Source organism: Chrysochloris asiatica, unplaced genomic scaffold, assembly GCF_000296735.1.
Source record: "Chrysochloris asiatica unplaced genomic scaffold, ChrAsi1.0 scaffold00090, whole genome shotgun sequence".
Taxonomy (NCBI): Eukaryota; Metazoa; Chordata; class Mammalia; order Afrosoricida; family Chrysochloridae; genus Chrysochloris; species Chrysochloris asiatica.
In genome coordinates this window covers 9909768-9931881 of record NW_006408608.1, presented here as the reverse complement: position 1 = coordinate 9931881, position 22114 = coordinate 9909768, and the positions used below count along the sequence as shown (strand labels likewise).

Here is a 22114-nt window from a genome sequence, read left to right as displayed (position 1 = left end):
CCTCTGCCTGGGTCCCACACAGGGCATTTGCTGAGTATAAGCAACATCTCCAAGCATGTGGCTTGATGCCAAGCCACGGAGCTAGGCTTTGTCAAGTCATTGGCAAGGGTGGTTTTAGGACCAGGGAGAGGATTAAAATTTCTGAGCACTCTGCTTCCTGAACCATGCAGGTATAGTGGGTTTGGGAAGCTGAGGGGCATCCTCCAAGGTAGGATTCAGGAAGAGGGTCATCTGAGAGGCATCCGTGGTGAGGGCCACCAGTGTGGCTGTCTGCTTTCACCCAACAGGAAAGGGATGCTGGGGATACTGGAGTGGAAACTGTTCCTGGTCCCAGGAGTAGAGTTGGACATGATCTGACTTAACATTTTAAAAGGGCCAAGTGGTGGCTTGGAGCAGGAGTAGGGAGGGGTGCCAGAATTTGGTGCTGGCCTAGATGTAAGAGCAAGAGGTGTTGATAACAAGGGTTTGGAGCCTGAGCAGCTGGAAGGGTGGAGCCACCACTAACTGAAGCGAGGAAGTGAAGGGTGGTCACAAGGCAGGTTCAGGGAAGGGTCAAGGGTTGAGTCTTGGACAGGCCAAGCTGGAAGTTAAGAGTCTCACCACCCTGTTCCTTTTAAAAGGGTCTTTTTAATAGTACACCCTTCTGGCTTCTGTCTGTGCTGATATTCTAGAGACAGATGACAGCTACCGGAAAGCCCAGATTGCAAGTCTTATTGTTACTTGTTACTTATTGTAAAGCTGAGCCTTTCCCAAGCAGAAGAAGCCAGAGAAACGAGAAACGTCCCCTGGGCGGGTCACTGCCTTCTGGTGGTGAGAACAGAGCCTCTGGTCTATCCGTGTGTCTGAAGGAACAGCTCTGGAATTCCAACAGCCACAGCTTCCCTTCCAAACCAGCCCAGGAACCAGGGACCTGGGTTCAAACTGCATTCAATGAGAAGCTGTCTTACGGACTAGACAGTCTCTCTTTTTTTTTTTTTTAACTTTTTATTGTGAATTGAGTGTGAATGTTTACAGACGAGATCATCAGTTTTACATTCAACAAATCACGCACTTAGTTTCATCTCAATGATTGCAGTCCCCTCCCTGGAACAACAGTCATCCCGCTTCCTCCCTGTGTCTCCCATCTCCATTCCACCCACCTTCCCATCCTTCCTCACCTTTGTCCTTAGGGACATGTTGCCTCGTTGATTTTGAATGATTGGCAGTTCCATCATTCATAGTGAACATCCCTTACTACTGCTTTTCTCCCTGTATAGCTAGCTACTGCTTAGCTGAAAGCTGGGCCATGAGAGTAAGTTCCTTTCCAGACCTGAAGGGTGGTCGAGGATCTTAGTCTTCAGGTTTCTGCAATCTCTGACTAGTAAGCCTGGCCTTTTTTTTTTAAGTAATTTTGAGTGTTGTTCTATATGTTCTATCACTCTATCCATGACCTTCTAACTTCTTCCTTATTGATACAGTCATCTTATTTTGCTTCTTGGACATGATCTGTGGCCTTAATACTTAATTGAGTATGTGTTTTGGTATTTTTTATGCTTTTTGCTTGCTTCCAGGTAGATGTGATCAGAATGTGGGCTTCCCTTTTCACTCTTCTTATTGCTTAACTCAGAGTAACTTTCACAGGTGTTGTCTGTTTCCCTGATATATGGTAATTGGTATTGGTTCTTACCTGTGTTTTGGTGTTCTATAGAGTGTGATTGTAGCTTATCTATATTATCCAGAACCTTCTAAAGTGATCCTTTTCAGAGCAGTTGGTAGCTGGGCACCATCTAGTTCTTCTGGTCTCAGAATCGTGGAGGCTGATGTTCACATGTTCTATTACTTTCTTGGACTAATTGATTCAGTTCTCATCACTCTTCTTTCTTCTGCACATGGAGCGACCAATAGCTGCACCTTAGATGGCCATTCATGAGCTTTGAAGATCCCAGACGCTATTCACTGAAGTAGGATATAGAACATGTTCTATATGGACTATGTTGTATCGATTGACCATGTTGTTAGACTGGACAGTTTATTAAACTGCTATGTCCCTCAGTTTTCTCATCTGAAAAATGGGGATAATTAATACCTGACCCTCAGTAAGATGGACTTACACAGTAGCTGCAACATTCAGCTCATATATAACAATTGTGAGGCTGCCACAGAAGCAGGCAGAATATTCTGTTATACGTAAGGTTGCCAGGCAACTAGGAACAACAAATCTGTGTTTATATATTTTTTTTCTTTTGTTTTCCTTCAATGAGGGGAAAAATTTGTTTTGAAACAATTTCCTTTTAACTGCCTTCCTATCACCCAAGTCTGTACCCTAGCCAGTCAATAATTCTCCCTCCCTTCTTACCCCTGGTAACCATCATTGTTGCTAAGTGCCATTAAGTTGGTTCTGACTCATAGGGACCCTGTATAAGGGTTTCCTAGGAGCAGCTGGTGGATTTGAACTGTCAACCTTGAAGTTAGCTGTCCATTGCTTATCCTACAGAGCCACACCAAGACTCCATAACCATCAATGTTTATTATAGCATGAAACCCTTTTCTTGACTTTTTTACAGTAGTGGTCTCATACAATATCTGCCCCTTTGCAACTGAGTAATTTCACTCAGCATAATGTCCTTCAGGTTCCTCCATGTGTGGTATTTTGCAGATTCATCATTATTCTTCAAGGTTGCTTAATATTCCATTGTGTGCTGTGTTTACATTTGAGGATTGAAAATAGTGCCATCATTTGTTATATTAAATCAAAGTGTTTCATGTTAGATCTTATTACCTGTATCACCATCATTGTTATTGTTGTTAAGTGCCGTCGAGTTGGTTCCGACTCATAGCAACCCTGTATAGGGTTTCCAAGGAGCAACTGAATTTGAACTGCAGACTTTGTGTTTCAAACTGACCTTGCAGTCCAGTGCTTTATCTCACAGCGCCACATGGTAACTAATCTGTCTGACCATCTATCCATTCTATTCATCTGCTATCAACTCAATAAACATTTATTGAGTACTATCCAGGAGTTTTCAAAAAATTGGAAAAGAAAAAAGATCTGGAAGTAAAATAGAGGTTTTCTTCATTGGGAATGTTACCAGAGTTGCTCTGAAGGAGTTGCTAACACCACGCGGGTTATAACAAAGGAAGGATTTTAGTATATGTGGTTCAGCAGATTCTCATCCAGAAACAGAGCCCTGTTATAGGAAGGATCCTAGTTTATATAGTGTTTGGGTCTTTGGGGCATTACAGAGTGAGTGAAGGGGTGTGTGTGCAAGGCTGGTATTTACTACTTCATACAGTGGAAAGGGAGCAGTGGGCAGGCAGGTAGGCAGTTTACAGAAGGGGAAGCAAGTAAGTTTTTAACCTTGTGGGGGCAGGGGGAAAAGACTGTGTTATTCCAAGAAGGGAGTCTGCAACAGGAGGATGTTAGCTGTAATAAACACGTGGGACTGAGGAGCTCTGTTGTTCAGCTCCTGGAATGTGGACTCTGTCCTTGGAATGAGATGTGTACTCTGGGAGCTGGGGCCCAGTGCCTGCCTCAGTAACAACCAGACTCGGACAGTCCAGCTCTCAGCTGCACGTCTGCTAACACAGGTGCTTGTGTGCCTGTGTGCGCACCTGTAAGTCTAGAACATTCTGTAAGACCTAAATTCAGACTCACAGAATTTTAGCTCAGAATTTTAAGCCACCTCAGCGCAGTGGCTTAAAATATATGTATTTTAAGCCTTTTGCTCAGAAAACATCTTATCCAGTATACAAAGTAACACCAGCCTGACAGCAACCCCTTCACCAAGACTCCAAATAGGGTTCCACAAGAGTACAATTTGAAAATTGATCTTCTAGAGCCTCCTTATTTCATAGCTGAGGACCCACCAATGCTGAATCCATTTTTCCTCATGGTGACCCTATAGGACTGAGTGGAACTGTCCCATTGGGTTTCTTGACGGAAGCAGACTGTCATGCAGTATCACGGGACCTTCTGTAGCACCAGGTCTCCTCAGCCTCTAGTAGCTGTGGACGTTCCTGGGCTTGTAGGTGCAGCGGTCTTCCACTTCCCCTGTGTATGAATGTCACTAGAGTCTGTTCTGCACTTTTTATAACACAGAAATGATTAGCTTTAGGCCTCACCTGTTAGAAATGAATCCCGATGTTGCATAAAAGACACTCGGTGAGACTAAATTACCTTGGCAAAGCAAAATTTACTCCTGCAAGAGGGTGCGTGCGCATAGCCATACATACAGGAACAGGCCAGCGAGCACACCGAGTGGGCAGTCCACTTGGATTTTTAATTCCTGACGCGAGTCTCAAGGCTGTGTCTCACCCCATTGGCTAGGGTTTTGACTGCACAATCTTTTCCCTTAGCTGGTGGGCTAGTTCAAATTTTTAAGGCATGCATTCCTACTTTAGGCAAAGAAAAAGAGAATGATCATAAATTCTTTACTCACTTCAGGAAATAAAAAAAGAAAGGATACCTGAATACAATAAACAGGATTATAATAAATATATTTTCCCCCCATAATTCCCCCCCCCCTTTTTTTTAAGGAAGTAAAGAGGAAAAAAGTCACCCGAATACAATAAACAGGATTATATATATATACTTATATATTTTCTTTTTAGACTTCTTCATTCTTTTCTTCAAATTTTGCCAGAACTTTGGTGTTCATGTTTCTAGGTGAAAAAGGTTATTCTGGTATGGGGGTAGGGGGTTGTTTGGATAGGGCTGTTTCTATGAGTTTTAGAACTAATTCTCTTACACAGATATATTACAGCATCCCACTGGTGTTAATATGCCAAATATGATAATTAGAGAGGTGAGAACTGAAGTCATAAGCCCTTTCCATTTCCCGAGTCATTGTTCCATGATATTAGAAAAGGGGTCATCTATGCCTGAATTTTCAACCAGTTCATTAGCTAAGGTGGTCAGCCCTTGTAATGCTTCGGCAATGGTACCATCAGGAGCTGTGTTACTGGGAATGAAAGTACAACATTCAATCATAACACATACTTCATGTTTTTCTGCTAATATATCTAGGGCTAACTTCCTTTCCCAGGCCATTTTGCTAGTAGGTCCTAATTGTTCTGCTGTTCCTTTTATAGCACCCCTGGTATAATTTACAAATCTTTGTTGATTATAATAGATGTAGTTAATCCAATCCACATTTTTGTTAATGGTTGACCAACAGAATAATACAGATTCAAACCCTGCAGCTATTTGGTTTCTTATTTTGAATTTGTTTGGCACCCTTAGGGGAAATCCTAAACTGCCTATGTAAACATGGGGAGTAACCACACTTCTCTTGGCTTTATGCCTGTTTCCTGTAGTTGTTGGTTGATGGAATGCCAGGGTGAAAGAGATGGTCAATTGCACCAAAGCACAAGTGCCACTCCAATTTGCCAGTAAAGCCCCAAATAATTGTTTCCCATAATACTACCAGACATCTGCTTGTGGAATAGCTAGGGCTGACTGATTTTGGAGCTCTTTAAATTTAGAGTTTGAGCTCACTGTACCCTGTCAGGTTTCTGATGAACATCAAATTCCCCCCATGTCTGGAGAGACACGAAGTGAAATTGACATTTGAGGCCTAATGTTTTCGGGGGCTGACCCATAAGACCCCTGACATTAGGGAACAAGTGAGTTACAGGATTTGTTGCCCCAGGATACAGGGTTTGGAAGAGAGCAACCATACAGTGTATGCCCTGAGAATCTGAGGACCATGGGAGTGGAAAGGGGACCACTCGAGCTTCCGGTCTTCCTGTTGCACAGGCATAACAATTGCTCTTATTTAGAGGGCCAACAGAATATTTAATCCATTCCAACCAAGCATTTGCATCCCCATATCCTGTTTCTATAGCTATAGTATGTCTTAGGTCTTTAATTTACGTAATTGTCACTTTGGAAGGGTCATTTCCTGAACTTAAGGGGTGGGGGGCGGCGTACTAGATCTGAATCATTTCTAGGATTCTGTGTTTGAGTTCTATCTTTGGTAAAGGAAGGGCTTGAGTTTTGTCTAATTAGTTTTAGAGAGGAGACTCCTATAGGATCCTTTCCTGTAACATCGGCTTCCAATCCATAGTTTCCTATTATTGAAGGTTCTCTAGTCATGGTTTTGGGATTATCTATAATTAAGAGTAATGGACTGATTGCATTGTAAGGGTTTGCAATGGGGGCTGGGGTGGACCCTCATACAAGCTAGAAGTCCATTACCGATATTGGATAGTCCACCGAACATCATTCCAGTTATTACAGGGACCCCTCAAGGCACTCTATTTATGGTTTGTTTCGCACTGTTCTAAAGAGGCAAAGATATTTATCAGCATTGGACAATTGTCTCTGATTCTTCTTTTATCTGCACGGGATAGCAGAACAAGGAGAGATGCCATAGTTGTATCTACTATTAATTTGACTAGCTGGTCACAAGCAAAATCCCTTTGCATCTCCCTCATGGCAGTAGTACATTTTACCCATATTAGCTTCTAAACCCAAACCATCTTGTCAGAGACATGTTAGAACCCTTGGGCCCTTGTTGTTGTCAGGTGCCATTGAGTTGGAACTGACTCATAGCGACCCCATGTACAGCAGAACGAAACAATGTCTGATCCTGGGCCAACCTCACTACCTCTGCCACACTTGGGTCCATCAATGCTGTCACCTGGCCAATCCATCTCACTGGGGGTCTTCCTCTTTTTCTCTGACCCTCCATCTTACCAAGCATGATATCCTTCTCCAGCAACTGGTCCCTCCTGACAATATGTCCAAAGTATGAGAGATGAAGTTTAGCCCTCTTCGCCTCAAAGGAGCACTCTGGCTGCACTTCTTCCAAAACAGATCTATTGGTTCTTTTGGCAGCCCAACACCACAATTCAAAGGCATTAATTCTTCTACAATCTTCCTTATTCACTGTTCAGCTTTCACATCCATATGAGGTTATTGAAAATACCATGGCTTGGGTCAGGCACACCTTAGTCCTCAAGCTGACATCTTTGCTCTTCAACACTAAAAAGTTCCTGTGCAGCAGATTTGCCCAATGCAATACGTCGTCTGATCTCTTGACTGCTGCTTCCGCAAGTGTTGATAGTTGATCCAAGAAGAATGACAACTTCAATCTTTTCTCCATTGTTAAGAATGTTGTTTATTGGTCCAGTGGTGAGGATTTTTGTTTTCTTGACTTGAGATGTAATCCACACTGAAGGCTGTGCTCTTTGATCTTCATAAGTAAATGTTTCAAGTCCTCTTCACTTTCAGCAAGCAAGGTTGTATCATCTGCATATCTCAGGTTATTAATGAGTCTTCCTCCAATCTTGATGCCATGTTTTTCTTCATAGAACCCAGCTTCTCATATTATTTGCTCAGCATACAGGTTGAATAAGTATGGTGAAAGAACACAACCTTGTCGCACACCTTTCCCAATTTTAAAACATTCAGTGTTCCCATGCTCTGTTAGAACAACTGCTTCTTGGTCCAGGTACAGATTCCTCATAAGTGCAATGAAGTGTTCTGGAATACTCATACTTTGCAATGTTGTCCATAGCTTGTCATGATCCACACAATCGAAAGCCTTTGTGTAGTCATAGGAGGGCACACAATTCAACCTAAAACAACAACTTTACTGGGGGCCCCCCAGTGTGCCTCACCTTTGACCTCTTAGGTGAAAGGGATTAAATAGGACAGAATAGAACTGCTCCGTAAGGTTTCCAAGTCTGTAATTTTGACAGAAGCAGACTGCTACCTCTTTCTCCCACCGGAGAGTTTGAACTACTGACCTTTTGATTAACAGCTGAATATCTAACCATTATGCCATCAGGACTCGGTCAGTTGAGGACACAAGTCCAAAATAAATAAGTAAGTAAGTAAGTAAGTAAATAAATAAATAAATAAATAGATAAATAAATTTTGTTCAAGGATACATGGAGATGTTTTTATTTTAGAGCCAGAATGTGGCAATGCAGAGACTGGGGCACCAGGTAGAATTTAAAAGGAAACAAACAGAATTTCTTCAAATGAGAAACATAGTGATTGAAATGAGAAACCCAATGGATTGGTTCATTTACATAATAGATACAGCTGAAGAGAAAATTCATAGCCTGGAAGATAGATTTAAAGAAATTACTCAGAATACAGCAAAAAGATGGAAATAATTAAAGAGAGGTTAAGAAACAGGATAGTGTGAGAAGGTCCAATATCATAATGGGAGAGGTAACATTCAAAGAGATAATAGATGGTAGAGAATATTTCAAAACGGGAAGAAAACAAATCTTCGATTCAAGAAGCTGATAGTTCCCAAAGAGAACAAATTTCAGTCATCACAAGGGAACTTTGGCTCACTGTTTTATCTTCAGCACCTACAACAGTGCGGCTGCAGCTGCTGTGTGCTAGTGAGCTGGTTCCGACTCAGTGACCCAGTACAGGGTTTCCAAGGCTGTAGATCTTTACAGGAATAGTAAGTCTCCTCTTTCTCCCATGGAGTGGCTGGTGGATTCGAACTTCTGACTTGGCAATTAGCAGCCCTATGTGTAACCCACTGCGCTATCAGGGCCCCTTACAACAGTGTTAGCACACAGTAAATGTTTTATAAAATTTGTAGAATTAATGAATGAAAACTGCAGAACACCAAAGACAAAAATTAAGATCTCAAAAGTAGTCAGGTAGAAAAGATACTGTTCTAAAGGAATGACAAACTGGCCGCTGATGTCTAAACAGCAATATGTAAGTCAGAAGACAGTGGAATGATATCTTTCTTGAAAGTGTTGAAAAAAAATAAATGTCAACTTAGAAATATGTACCAATGAGGAATCTTTCAGGAATGAGGGTAAAGGCATATTCAGATAAGCAACAGACTTTATCAGTAACTGACTTTTAATACAGAAACATCTAAAAAATCTTTTGGTGGAAAAAAGTTTTTTTTTCCAGAAGGAAAAGTAAACCTGTGGTCAGTCTTCAAAACAATCATAATACATGTCAGGCAAGGCTGGCCAGAGACAAAGTGTACTAAAGTTCTTTTTAGTCTAAAAGGAGGGTAAATATTGAATTAAATATATATTAAAAAACAAACAAAAAGTACTGCCATTGAGTCGACTCTTGTGTAGGGTTTCTGAGACTGTAAATCTTTCTCCTTTGGAATGACTAGTTGGTTTGAACTGCCAAGCTTGTCATTTGTAGTCCAGAGCTTATCCTACAGCACCATGGTGTTAAACCAAATATACATGATAAAATTTCTTGGATAACCACTGAAAGAACAAAAACAGAATGTGTATTTTCTAAGCCAGTAGTGGAGTGGGGGAGGGGCGAAATAGAAGGAAAAGAAATCCCTGATCAATTCTAAAAGTGTCAGGAAAGAGGAAAATAGAAACAAAGTTTGCCCATTAAAACAAAACCCAATCTGAATGGAAGAACAGGGCGGATGAGTTAAGTGGGACAGAGGTAAATAGTAATGTATGCTCAATCAGGGCTCTGGGATACAGGGACTGAGGCATGGTTTGAATGGATAAAAGAGGGGAAATAATGTTAAAATGCTTGACTATCTTTGAATCTTGGTATCCCTTGCCTATTATTGTAAAATAGACACTTCAGGGGGGGGAGAAAGGAATAGCCTAGAAGCATCACCATAGAAAGTTTGTAAATCTGCCTTCAGCCTATAACTGATTGGAATACCTAAAATGGGGCTAGAACTTGCCCAGTGAAGGAGGCTTCCTGTGGAGCCTCTGCATTGCATAAAGCAGTAGGTGGAATCCTAATCCCCATCCAGAATCTTCTGAGGTGGGAAATTTCCAATTGAAAAGACAAGCAGACCAGCCTGGAGTAGCTAGAAGAACAGAAAACACTTCTTGAAAGACAGACCAGCAGGAAAAATATAAAACAATATCTAAAGTCTGATTGACTACTGCAAGAACAAGCTACTTGTTCACTGGGGAGCCATCAAGGCAAGCAATCAAATCCCCTCAGGGCAAACCCCCTTCCAAGACAGACTCAAAGGGAATACACAAGCAGGCATGTAATCTTGCTGGTGACCACGCTGGTCTACTGATAAGGGGAAGTGGGGGAAAACAGCAATGAAGTTGTGAACTAAGTCTGACCACGTCAATAGACTCCTGTCAACCTGGATGGCCAGCAGTACAGTGAGATCTGGGGACTCCTGAGCCCAGGGAGAGGGATATAGTCCCAGAGGACTAGAGCGGAGAGTGAAGCATCCAGCTGATGTGAAGTGAGGGGAGATGCACAGAACACCCATACTTGCAGATGGTACCCATTTGACCTGGCTTCAATGGCTGGATGATCAGAACTAGACTAGAGGAACAAAGAAGAGGAAAAAAGGTGTAATCTGCTACAATTTGGTGAAGTTGACCTATACTTATGGCTGTAGTAGCTTAAAAGAGGGAATGAATCTTTATAGCAAGTATCATTCCCATCCCCTCGGTATACAGAGTTGACAGGGATGAGCAACTTAGACACTGACAACCCAAGATGGGGGGAGAGGCTAAAAAGGCAAGAAGAGACTGGCTTGCAAGCTTTCAAGAGGGAGCCTAGTTTCAGAGGGTGCGGAGGAAGGTATAATCTCCACTGAGTGGTTTCCAACCTGTCTAGATGGAGCTGGTGAAAGGAGATGGGGATAAGACTCTTGTGGTTCAATAGTGAATAATTGCTATCAGGACTAATTGTGAATGTTGCAAATGTAAAGGCAGATGTTTTGTAACAAAAGGAGGGGACTGGTTGATCTTGTAGTTCAGTGTGTGTGTGTGTGGGGGGGGCCTGGGACCATCAAGGGAGAAGAGCAGAGTGTGGGACCCTATCCAGAGAAGCCAGAGAGGGAGGCAGAGATGATGATGTGGAGAGATGGAGCAGCTGGGGACTCTGGACTCAAGGAGAGAGAGGGGCTGTGTGCTTACAGCCGGAGTGGGGGGAGGGGGGGCAGGCTTACCAGGTTGTTTGAATGCTTATATATATGCCTGAGTGCTTGGGTGTACATCCAAAACCAAAACAAAGGGAATGGAAGCAAATGCTGTTGAATGATGATGCTTGGAGGGTACTGTAATCTTTGCAATGAAATTAAATACAATAGGATGAATGTAAAACTGATGTTCTCCCATGTAAACTATCACTCAATTCACAATAAAAACGTTAAAAAAAAAAAAAGCAATCCAGTTGCCAGCCAGTGGATTCTAACACAGTGATTCCATGTTACCATTATCACAAAATGAAATAAATATGTCATAGTGCTGGTGTGGCACTGGACCACAAGGTCATTATTTCAAACCCACCAATTGCTCCTTGGAAACCCTATACAGGGTCGCTATGAGTCAGAATCAACTCTATGGTACTTAACAATAACAACAACAACCATACATTTATCAACAGATTATTCTCTGAAGTTAAACTACAGGATTGTCTGGTCAGATTTTTTTAAATTCCAGGCATTATTTATGTTTACAAGAGACACACCTAAAATATATGGACTGAAATTAAGGAAAAGGATGGGATGGTTATACCCTGTAAATTCCAAAATCGAACTACTGTGCTGCTTTGAAGTGCCGTGGTATCAGTTCTGACCCATAGCGACCCTGGATAGAGTTTCCAAGGAGCAGCTGGTGAGGTTGAACCGCTGACCCTGCAGTTCAAACAGCTTTACAGTCTGGTGCATTAACCCATAGCGCCACACTAGGACTCTGTAAAATAGAGCTGGTATCGCTAAATTAAGGAGCCCTGGTGGTATAATGGTTAAGCACTAGGCTTAGGCTGTTAAGTACAAGGTCAGAGACTCAAATCCACCAGTGACTTCTGGGGAGAAAAGATCTGGCAGTCTGCTCCTGCAATGATTGTTGTTGTTAAGGTCTGCCATGTGGGTTCCAAAATGTAGCAACTTTGTACAGGGTTTCCAAGGAGCAACTGTTGGGTTTGAACCACCGACCTAGCGGCTAACAGTCCAGTGCTTATCTTGCAGCACCACACGAGGTTACAACCTAGGAAACCATATATGGTAATTTAACTCTGTCCTATAGGGCCACCATAAGGAGCTCTGGTAGTGTAGTGGTTACGAATCGGGCTGCAAACCTCAAGGTCGGCAGTTCGAAACTACCAGCTGTTCCACGGGAGAAAGATGAGGCTTTCTGCTCCCCTAAAGATATACAGCCTCGGAAGGGTCACTATGAGTCAGAACCGACTCCATGGCATATAACCACCACCACCACCATAGGGCCACCGTAAATGGAATCAACTTGATGGCACACAATGACAACAATATGTCATTGTTAAGTGCCATCAAGTCAGTTCTGACTCATAGAGACCCTGCGTAGGGTTTCCGAGGCTGTAAATATTTGTGGGAACAGAAAGCTACATCTTTCTCCCAAGGAGCAGCTGGTGGGTTCAGACGAGCAACCTTGCGGTTAGCAGTCCAGTGCTATAGTTAAATTAATATCAGGCAAACTTGATTTTAAAGTCAAAAGTATTCTTAGAGATAATGAAGGGTAAAACCTAAATAACAAAATGATTAGGCACAATTCTCCAGGTGTAGGAGATTAGAAACATAGACTTAAGAAGGAAGTAGTAATCATACACCCCACCACTTTTTCAAGAATTGCTTTAGCTTTTTAAAAACTCTTTGACAATAATTTAATTAACTGACCTTGACATCAAACCGGTGAGGTAGGTAAGAACAGGTATTATTACCTTCCTTTTATAGAAGGAAAGAACCCTGGTAGTGCTGTAGGATAAGCATTGGATTGCAAACCATAATGTGGGCATTTCAAAGCCTCCAGTAACTCCAGGAGAGAAAGAGGAAACATTCTGCTTCTGTAAAGATTTACAGCCTCAGACACCACATACAAGGTCGCTATGCATTGGAAGGTGGGAAGAGATCCATAGTTAAGCCCATTCCAAAGAAAGGTGACTCAACAGAATGTGGAAATCATTGAATAATATTATTACATGCAAGTAAATTTTTTACTGAAGTAGTTTTAAAACGAATGCAGCAATACATGGACAGGGAGCTACCAGAAATTCAAACCATTTTCAGAACAGGCTATGGAATGAGGGATATCATTGCTGAAGTCAGACAGATCTTGACTGAAAGCAGAGAATACCAGAAAAAATGGTTATTTATGCTTTACTGACTATACAAAGGCATCCAACTGTGGGATCATTACAAACTATGGATAACATTATGAAGAATGGGTATTTCAGAATGTTTAATTGTGCTCATGAGGAATCAATCCATAGACACCAAGAAGCAGTTATTCAAACAGAACAAGGGGCCACTAAATGGTTTAAAATCTGGAAAGGTATGTGTCAGGGTTGTATTCTTTCACCATACTTATTCAATCTGTATACTGAGCAAATAATCCGAGAAACTGGATTATATGAAGAAGAATTTGCCATTAGGATTGGGGAAAGACTCGTTAACAACCTACAATATGCAGATGACGCAACTTGGCTTGCTGGAAGTGAAGAGGACTTGAATGGTGGTGCTTGTGGTAGTGTGCCCTGGAGTCAGTTCCGACTCAATGCAACCCTGTATATGGTTTCTGAGGCTATAAACCTTTACAGGAGCAAAAAGCCTCATCTTTCTCCTGCAGAATGGTTGGTAGTTTTGAACTGCTGACCTTGAGGTTAATAGCCCAACTCATAACCACTATGCTACCCTAGCTACTCAAAGATTTGAAATACTTACTGATAAATATCCTGGTGTGGCGCTGTAGGCTAACCACAAGGTTGGCGGTTCAAACCCACCAGCCACTCCTTGGAAACTCTATACAGGGTCACTGTGATTCAAAACTGTCTCAACAGCACTTAACAACAGCAAAAATCAAAGACTATAGCTTTTAGTATGGCTTGCAGTTCAAATTAAACAAAAGAAAAATCCTCACAACTGGGCCAATAAATAGCATCATGATAAATAGAGAAAAGACTGAAATTATCAAAGACTTCAATTTGCTTGGCTCTTCAGTCAATTCACACAGAAGTGGTAGTCAAGAAATAAAATCATGTATTAGGCAAATCTGCTGCAAAAAGCCTCTTTAAAGTGTTCAAGCAAAAGGTGCCAGTTTGAGGACTAAGGTGTGCCTGATTCAAGCCATGGTATTTTCAATCACCTCATATGCATGTAAAAGTTGGACAATGATGAAGGAAGACTAGAGAAGAATCAGTGCATTTGAAGAATGTTGTTGAAGAATACTGAAAGTCCATGGACTACCAGAAGAACAAGCAAATCTTGTCTTGGCAGTAGTACAGCCAGAATGTTCTTTTAAAGCAAGGATGACGAGACTTCGTCTCTCATACTTTGGACATATTCTCAGACAGGGTCAGTCCCTTGGAGAAGGACATCATGCTTGGAAAAGTGGAGGGTTAGCGAAAAAGATGAAGACCCTCAACAGGATGGATTGACATAGTGACAGCAACAATGGGCTTAAATGTAACAACAATTGTTTCGTTCCAGACAGTGTTTTGTTCTGTTGTGCATGGGGTTGCTATGAGTCAGAACTGACTCTATGGCACTAACATAACATAACATGTATTGGAATCAACTCCATGGCAGTAGTTATTTTGTTTTGTTTGTTTTGAATAGCAGAGGACCCTAAGGTTCAGAAAAGTTAGGAACTTGTCTAAATTCACACAACAGCAGAATCCCTCTTAATCTCAAATCTTCTAACTCCTGGCCCAGTGTTCGTTCCTCCCAGCAGATAAAGAATACTGCGAGAAGGTCCAACACAAAGTTCCCGAAGGCAATGATGAGCAAAAGGCAACATTCAGAGTTAATGGATATTAAAGATTTTTTTCAAATTGTTAAGGCACTAAATTTCAGATTCAGGAAGCTGATAGTTCCCAAATAGAATAAATATCTGGGCAAAGAGAGGAAAGGTTATGGGAGATGAGCAGTGAGGCAAAGTAAGAAAAATGCAGTAACTTCTGGGGTCCAGAGCAAGTGGGATTGGGTCAAGCACATAGCACGGAGAGGAGTCGATTATAGCCAGATTCCAGAGGGATCTGAAAGCCAGAGAGGAGAATATTGTTTGTCTCGCAAAGGCAAGACGTTTGCAAGGGTCACGTGACTGGCAACCGGGTGAATGGCGCCGGTATACGCACCCAGGAGCCCAGCACAGCACAGCATGCGCTCTGCTACCGCCGTCCCTGCTGCACATCCAGACGCCGGCGGCCACGCGCGCGCAAGGCTCGGGACTTAGGGGTGCCAAGTGCATCCTCGCGGGCTGGCACGCTGCTCCCCTCTAACTCACGCCTACCCGCCAGGATCGTTACCGTCCTGCCTGAGGTGGGCTCCAGCCTCCAATCTCCAGGTTCAAACGTCGACTAGGCGAAGGAGGACCAAAGAAAGACGCTTGTGAGGGCAAGCCCAGGATAACAGGAAAACGAACAGCAAGTGCTTTTGTTCTGGAGAGGAGAAACATTCTGAGTGTCTTTAAATGGGCAGGGATGGAGAGAGGGTGGGAAGTGAGGAGCAGGTAGGTGGACAGAAGAGCCTGGGGTCTGGAAGGGAGAGGTGTGGGAGCAGTAAGCAAAATATCTTGTGACTTGAACTTCCTGGACTCATTTAGAAAGCGGAAGGTTAAGTGTTGGCCTTGGTTAGGGGCATGCGCTGTGGAGTCAGTCCTGGGTTAGACGCACTGAAGTCGCTATCTGGTTATGGAGGTCTTGTTTCCTCGTGTGAAACAGAGAAGCTCATTCTTAGGGCTGGGTTAGACAGGGCGCAGGCTAAAGGCTGCATGGTGTTTACCTTTAACATACGCTGTAAGCCAGACCCATTCCATGTGCTGCAGACACAGCAGGAAAAGGAGACAAAACGGCCTACCTTCATGTGGCTTTCAGTCCACTGGAAGGAGAATAACAGACAGCAATGTGTTCAGTATGTTAGATGGTGGTAAGGGCCGAAAGAAGAAGCTGGGGATGGTACTGTTGGAGAGAGAGTATCCAGGAAGGGCTTGCAGAAATGTGAACCACGACTTGAAGGAGTTGTTGTTAGGAGCCATTGAGTTGATAACACCTCATAGCAACCGTATGCACAACAGAACAAAACACTGCCCAGTTAGAGCCCATTGCTGTTGCCACTGTACCAATCCCTCTCATTGGAGGTCTTCCCCTCTCTTTCTGACCCTCCACTTTATCAAACATGATAATCCTTCTCTAGGAACTGGTCCTGATAACATGTCCAAAGTATGAGAGATGAAGTATGGCCATCCTGGCTTCTAAGGAGTATTCTGGCTGTACTTCTTCCAACACAGACTGGTTTATTCTTTGGGCAGTCCATGGTCCTTTTAATATTCGTCTCCAACACCATAATAACTCAAATGCATAAATTCTTCTATGGTCTTCCTGATTCCCTGTCCAACTTTCACATGCATATGAGAAAATACCATGGCTTGGGTCAGGGATACCTATAGTCCTCAAACTGACATCTACGTACTTTTTGAAGCTTCCTCGTATGCTACTTGATCATTAGGCTGTAGGGAGACAGTAGGAGACATCAAGGAGACAAATCACAGTCAGAAGGTGGTGAGGTCTGAGAGTCAGGGTTTCATTGGGAGGAAGGATTGTTGGAATTGGGTCACTGGTGGAGTAAGCTACAGCAATAGCGGGCTGGCTTCAAAGCTGACATTATGGGTGAGTGCACTTGTTTATTTGTGGCCTTGGGGGGCACTTATTCAGGAGTCTGTGCATGATGCAAATGGTTAATGTGTTCAACTGCTAACCAAAAGGCTGGGGGTGGAATCCACCCAGAGGTGTTGCAGAAGAAAGGTCTGGCAGTCTGCTTCTGAAAATGCAGCCCTGGAAAGCCTTATGGAGCAGAGTTCTAGTTTAACACACCATGGGTTGGAATTGACTCAACAGCAACTGGTTAGGTTTGGTTTTTTTATTTGCTCACAGTGTGGAAGGAGACCTATAATGAGTGACTCAGATTAGGTACAGGACAAGATCATGAATTCTGGAAAGAGAGGTCAAGGCCCTCAGAGGTCAGGTGATAGAGGGGAGTGTTCATATGAATGATGAAGTGACCAAAAATTTGTATAGGATAAAGGACCATGAACCAGAGGTGAGTTGTACTTTCTCAGTGTCTGCAATAAGGAGGCGAAATTCAGTGGTCCAGTTCTGGAGGGCTTTAGAGACAAAGCTGAAGAGAAAGAGCCCCCCACCTGAGAGGGCTGCCTGGAAGCAGGGCCCACAGGGGAGGGCTGAGGAACTGTAGTTAGTGCTGGAACATGTGGACCCTGGCAGACACTAGAAGTTACAACAGAAAGAGGGGTGTGAGTGTGTGGGGCAGGGAGAGGAGATTGCAGGGGCCGCCTAACCAGTGAAGGTCCAGGGCAGGCCAGTTGGGATTGTGCCTGAGGGGGATCTGGGGGTGCTGCCAAGGATGGGGGTGACCTGGGCTGACCTGTGCGACCTCATTCTTCATAGCCCCATCCAATCACACAGGCCACATCTCTCTGCTAAGGCCACTGCCTTGGACCGACGCCACCATTACCCTGGCTCTGGCCCTGAACACATGGAGCTGAGGCAGGACGCCAGCTTCAAGGAGAATGTACCCCCCAAGCCCTCGGCTCCTCTGAGACCAGGCAAGAGGCTTAGCAGGCCTGGGGGAAGGGGAATTGGAAGGCAGCCCGGGGTAGGGCGTGGGGGTGAGGGGCGTTGCTAATTCCAGAGATAATGCTATTAGGGTTAGCTGGGCTGAGGACAAAGTTTTCCCCAGCCTGGGCCTGAGGGAGCTCAGGAAGAGAGGGTCCAGGAATGGGGCTGGTAGATACCCCAGACTGGGAAGGGGCCTACAAGTCAGTCTGTAGACCTCCCTGTTCAGCCATCCTGGGCTGCAAGAAGGCCTCGGAGTTGGACCAGCCAAGGATGAAAACAGCCCAAGATCCAATTCTGATTCTAAGTCACATTTTACTTTCTTTGTGTTCTGACTGTGTGACTACAGGGCAAGTTGCTTAACCTCTCTGAGCTTTAGTTGCTATATTCCCCAAGGTGGCAACTTTTATTCCTTATTCTGCCTGTAAGACCCAACCCTCCCAGGAATGCCTCTGGTCAGTCTCTACAAGTACTTTACCATGGTGCAGAGTGACCCAGGAGGGTGGGCAAGGAGGGGGGGACTTTAGACCCCACCCTTGCTATCCACAGAGCAGCCCCCTTCAGCTGTTCGATGTAGTGGATCTTGCTTTCACCCCTAGCCTGCGGTCCCCCGTCTTCCCCATTCCCCCATTGCTCAGGCCAGAAATCAAGGAGTCATCCTGATTCTTCCCTTGTCTTCACCCCCTCTTCTAAGCCTGTGGGTTCTACTCCACAGCGAACCTGAATCTGCCTCTCTCTCCACTCATACAGCCACCTCCTGATCCCAACCACCCCTCTCTCCTGTGAACCTCTCCCCCACCCCCCACACACACACAGCCTCCTGATTGCTTCTGCCCCTGTGCCCCCCAATGTATGTCCCAGTCAATTCAACTGGACCCCATCATCCACCCACTCCCATCCTCCTGGGTCCTGTCCTTCTACTTACCTGTGGGATCCTCCCCCAGGACCTGACTGTCTCTCCTCTCTTTAGAGTCACAGAGATCTCTGAAGAGCCTGGGCAGTGGGCATGGTCAGCAGGTACCCGTGCACCAGGCCAGGAGGGGAGGGCCTGCCTTCACACCGTCCATAGGGGCAATGCTTCACCGGGAGCCCTGCCCCATCCAGACCAACCTGGCCAGACCAGGCCTGAGCCCTGGCCTCACCCTGGGGGACAAGACTGGCCAGAGGAAGAGGGTCAACTCAAGCTTCCTGCAACAGAGCAACCTGCAGCCCTGGGCTGGTAGGCCTCACCGGAGAACCTGGAGTTTTGCCTTCCAGCAAAGCAACCTTAGCCTGAACAAGGTCAGCTTGGCCTCCTATGGAAACCACTCCAGCCCCTGCTTCTGGCCAGAACCTCAGGGGAGCTTCGATCCCCATACTCTGCCGCGGGGAAATCACCTCTACCAAAGTGGACAGCTGACCTGTCCCTCCCTCAGCCTGAGGCAGTCTCGGCCACCAGCTCCAAACACCCCCTGCCCGGACTTCATTCCTCAAGATGGGTACCCAAGGCCAGGCCTCAGCTCCTGGCGTGCCCTGGGTAGATGGGCTTCCGGGGCCGTGGGTGAGCCCCTCACCCTGGAGGATCTGACTGTCCCTGCACAGAGCCAGGCTAGGACCCTGTCCCGTGCTGACATCCACCAGTTGCTGGCCTCCGTGCGACACCTGGAGCTCGAGGCAGACCGATTCAGTTGTTGTACATCCCAAGAGCTCCTGGTGGCCCCTGCCTACCCCCAGCCCAGCCAGCCTGAGAAGCAGAGGTATCCCAGAAGTCTCAGGGGAAAGACACTGGAAGCCCCGGCTGGTCTCTTAGACTCTCAGGCAAACAGCCAGCCAGAGTCACTGAAGACTGCTTTTGGAGTGTTGCCCATTGACCCCGAGCAAGGAGTTCTTCCTGCCTGCCCCCCAGGCAGAGGAGGGACCTGCTTCCCAAGGCCTGCATATGGTGGGAAGCAGAAGGCCAACCCTGGTCTCCCTCCAGAGGCCAGCCTCAGTTCTTCCCTCTTCTCTGATGCAAACAGGGGAGCCGGATCTGGGCGGGAAGGAGGGGCAGGGACCCTGAGGGAGCAGGTCCTCAGGGAGGAGACTAGGATGACTTCTTCCTGCCCATCGGACACCACCCCAGTGAGGACCCACCTGGAGGTAGATCTGGGGCGTGGGGACTGCCTCCTCCCAGGGATTCTCCAAGTCACTGTCATTGCCCTGTCCCACCCCCTCCCCCAGGAAGGGAGGCCTTGGGCAAGTAGGCTTGGAAGGTGAGGGGTCCTGTCCTGAGAGTTGTGTGGTGTCCTCTTATGTTCCCAGAATAGGACCCCAAACATTGTGACCCTGGAGAACAAGACAGCCTGGTGAGAGCACAAGCTGTGGCAAAGGGGTGGGGATGGCATGATATAAAGGCTTAGGAACTGGCTTCCTTCTTCCACACTCTCCCTGCTGGGATGAGGGGGAGCCCCGGGGCCCCCAAGAACTGGAATATGCTAGGAGTGAAACATAGACATTCCTAAACTACTCAGGCTGTCCTGGACACTTGGCAGACAAGTGGAGCATCCTTCTGCCGCAGAGCTTTTTCTAAGAGAAGTTCTTCAAGTCTATAACTAGTCTTCCTGCCGCAGCATGGGGGCATCATTGTGGAGATTCGGGAAAGGCAGTGTGGGTGGTACCCTAAGTTGCTCTCTGGGCTGAGAGGCCAGCACTGCCCCTACCCAACCCCCTCCACCCCACCCCACCCCTGTTGTCCACAGCTGGCAGCTGCTGCCCAGATGTTTCAAAGCCTGGCGACACTTGGTGCAGAGGGGCTGGGCAGTGGCGGCGGTGGAGGCTCTGTACCACAGACAGCTGTTGAAAAAGGTCCTCAGGACGCTGCGGTGGACCCTATACCTCCGGGAGGCAAGGCTGAATGCAGCGTGGGGGCGGCACATAAAGGCCCTGCTGGCCCAGAGCTTCAGAGAGGTCAGGGGCCTCCAGGTTCGGCTGGGAGGGAAAGTGGGTGATGAAGTTGGTACGTCTCCGGAGGAGTCTGGCACTCGTTGGCCTATCACATGATGGTTAGGAGCCCAGGAACCTGAGCCAGCTCTGCCCTGCATTTCAATTCTGCCTCTGCCACTCCCTAGTTATGTGACCTTGGGCAAGTTTCTTTACTTCTTTGTGCCTCAGTCACTTTATCTCAAAAAAGGGATTATAACAGTATGAGGGGGCTTCAACAGTTCGTGGGCAGGTGGAATTAAAAGATAATGAAATTTTCCCCATGAACTTTTTGAAGCCCCCTCATATATACTCTATAGGGATATTGTGATGCTTAAAGGTCTAGCAAGTCTATCCTATAAGTGTTTACCTTTATTGCTGTTTTTGCCAGCCAGGACTGAAAAGCACTTGCGGGTTTTCCCCTCCTTGGGGTGCTTAGGAAGACTCAGGCCTAGGCTGTGTCTCTTCAGGAAAGCCCTGCCTCTCGGCTCCATCTTATTAATTCCCAAGGAGACAGGATAGTCTAATGTTAAGACCACAGACTTTGGAGCTCAGCAAATGTGTCTGAGTCCTGCCCCTGCCCCTTCCTTGCTTCCTTGTGCCCACTCGGGGGGCATATTTGAAGCTGCTGCCAATTGCCTCTCCCCTTCTCTCCTGACGCAGTGGAGAAAGCTGGCTGCGCGGCTGAAGCAGGAGCGGTCCCATGTCCAAGGTGCACCAGGGCACCCCAGCTCTGGGACAGGCTGGGATCTAGGCCCCTCCGGAAGGGAGGCAGCGGTGTACTCCACCCGGAGCAGCAGGTGGGCTTGGGATAATGCTGGTACACACACACACCCCACCCCCACTTCTTGTCCTTCCCTCCCCTCCCTCACATGAGAATGAGGATGTAGAGAGCAGATGTGGGCACAATGTATGGATTATCATTTTTAAAACATAGAAAGAGCTTAAATGACGAACAGTGAGTCAGGAAACTAAACTTTAACCATTTGGCCACCATTCAATACGATGTTAATGAAGACTTCAAAAAAATGCCTTCCCAGTCTTCTTTATCTTTTCAATATCTTTACTGGTGTCGCTGCCAGTCACAACAGCAATGCATGCTTGATTTGGGGAAAATTTTTTAATAGAGTTGGAGATATATTAATTAACTTGGAACTTTTACCCCCACTATTCCCCTCCTCCCCACCCATGGAGTTCTGGTGTGGCGCTGTAGGTTAGTGCACTGGACTCCAAAGTTGGTTTGAACTGTAAGGTTGGTAGTTCAAGTTTACTAGCCACTTCTAGGAAACTCTCAACAGGGTTGTTATGGGTCGGAACTGACTTGACGTGGATTATGAGCTGCCAAGCTGCTCCTCGGGAAAAAGTTGAGACTTTCTGTTCCCGTAAAGATTTATAGCCTCAGAAACCCTATATAGGGTCCCTAGGAGTTGGAACCAACTCTACAGCACAACCACCACCAGCAACTCCACCCCCATCCCCACATATATCCCTTTTTTAGAATTATTTTGATGGGCATTTGCATTGTTTTTAACATCAAGACAAATTGGTCATTGCCAATGTTAAATGGAAAATGTTTAATGTTAAAATGGAAAAATTGAAGAGGTGCAAGAGCTGAACAGGAAATTTCAAAGATCAACTCGA

General features: G+C 45.5%; 1 protein-coding gene across 1 annotated transcript in view; it reads left to right on the top strand.

Annotated features, from left to right (window-relative positions):
* The first annotated feature begins 16992 nt into the window (after positions 1-16992).
* LOC102824861 (uncharacterized protein C1orf167-like) overlaps positions 16993-22114 on the top strand; it is an 11543-nt gene continuing 6421 nt past the window's right edge. The window contains exons 1-5 of the mRNA XM_006866430.1: positions 16993-17003; positions 17387-17526; positions 18507-19272; positions 20254-20494; positions 21137-21273. Of these exons, the coding sequence (XP_006866492.1) occupies positions 16993-17003; positions 17387-17526; positions 18507-19272; positions 20254-20494; positions 21137-21273 (1295 nt within the window). The remainder of the gene's footprint in view (positions 17004-17386; positions 17527-18506; positions 19273-20253; positions 20495-21136; positions 21274-22114) is intronic.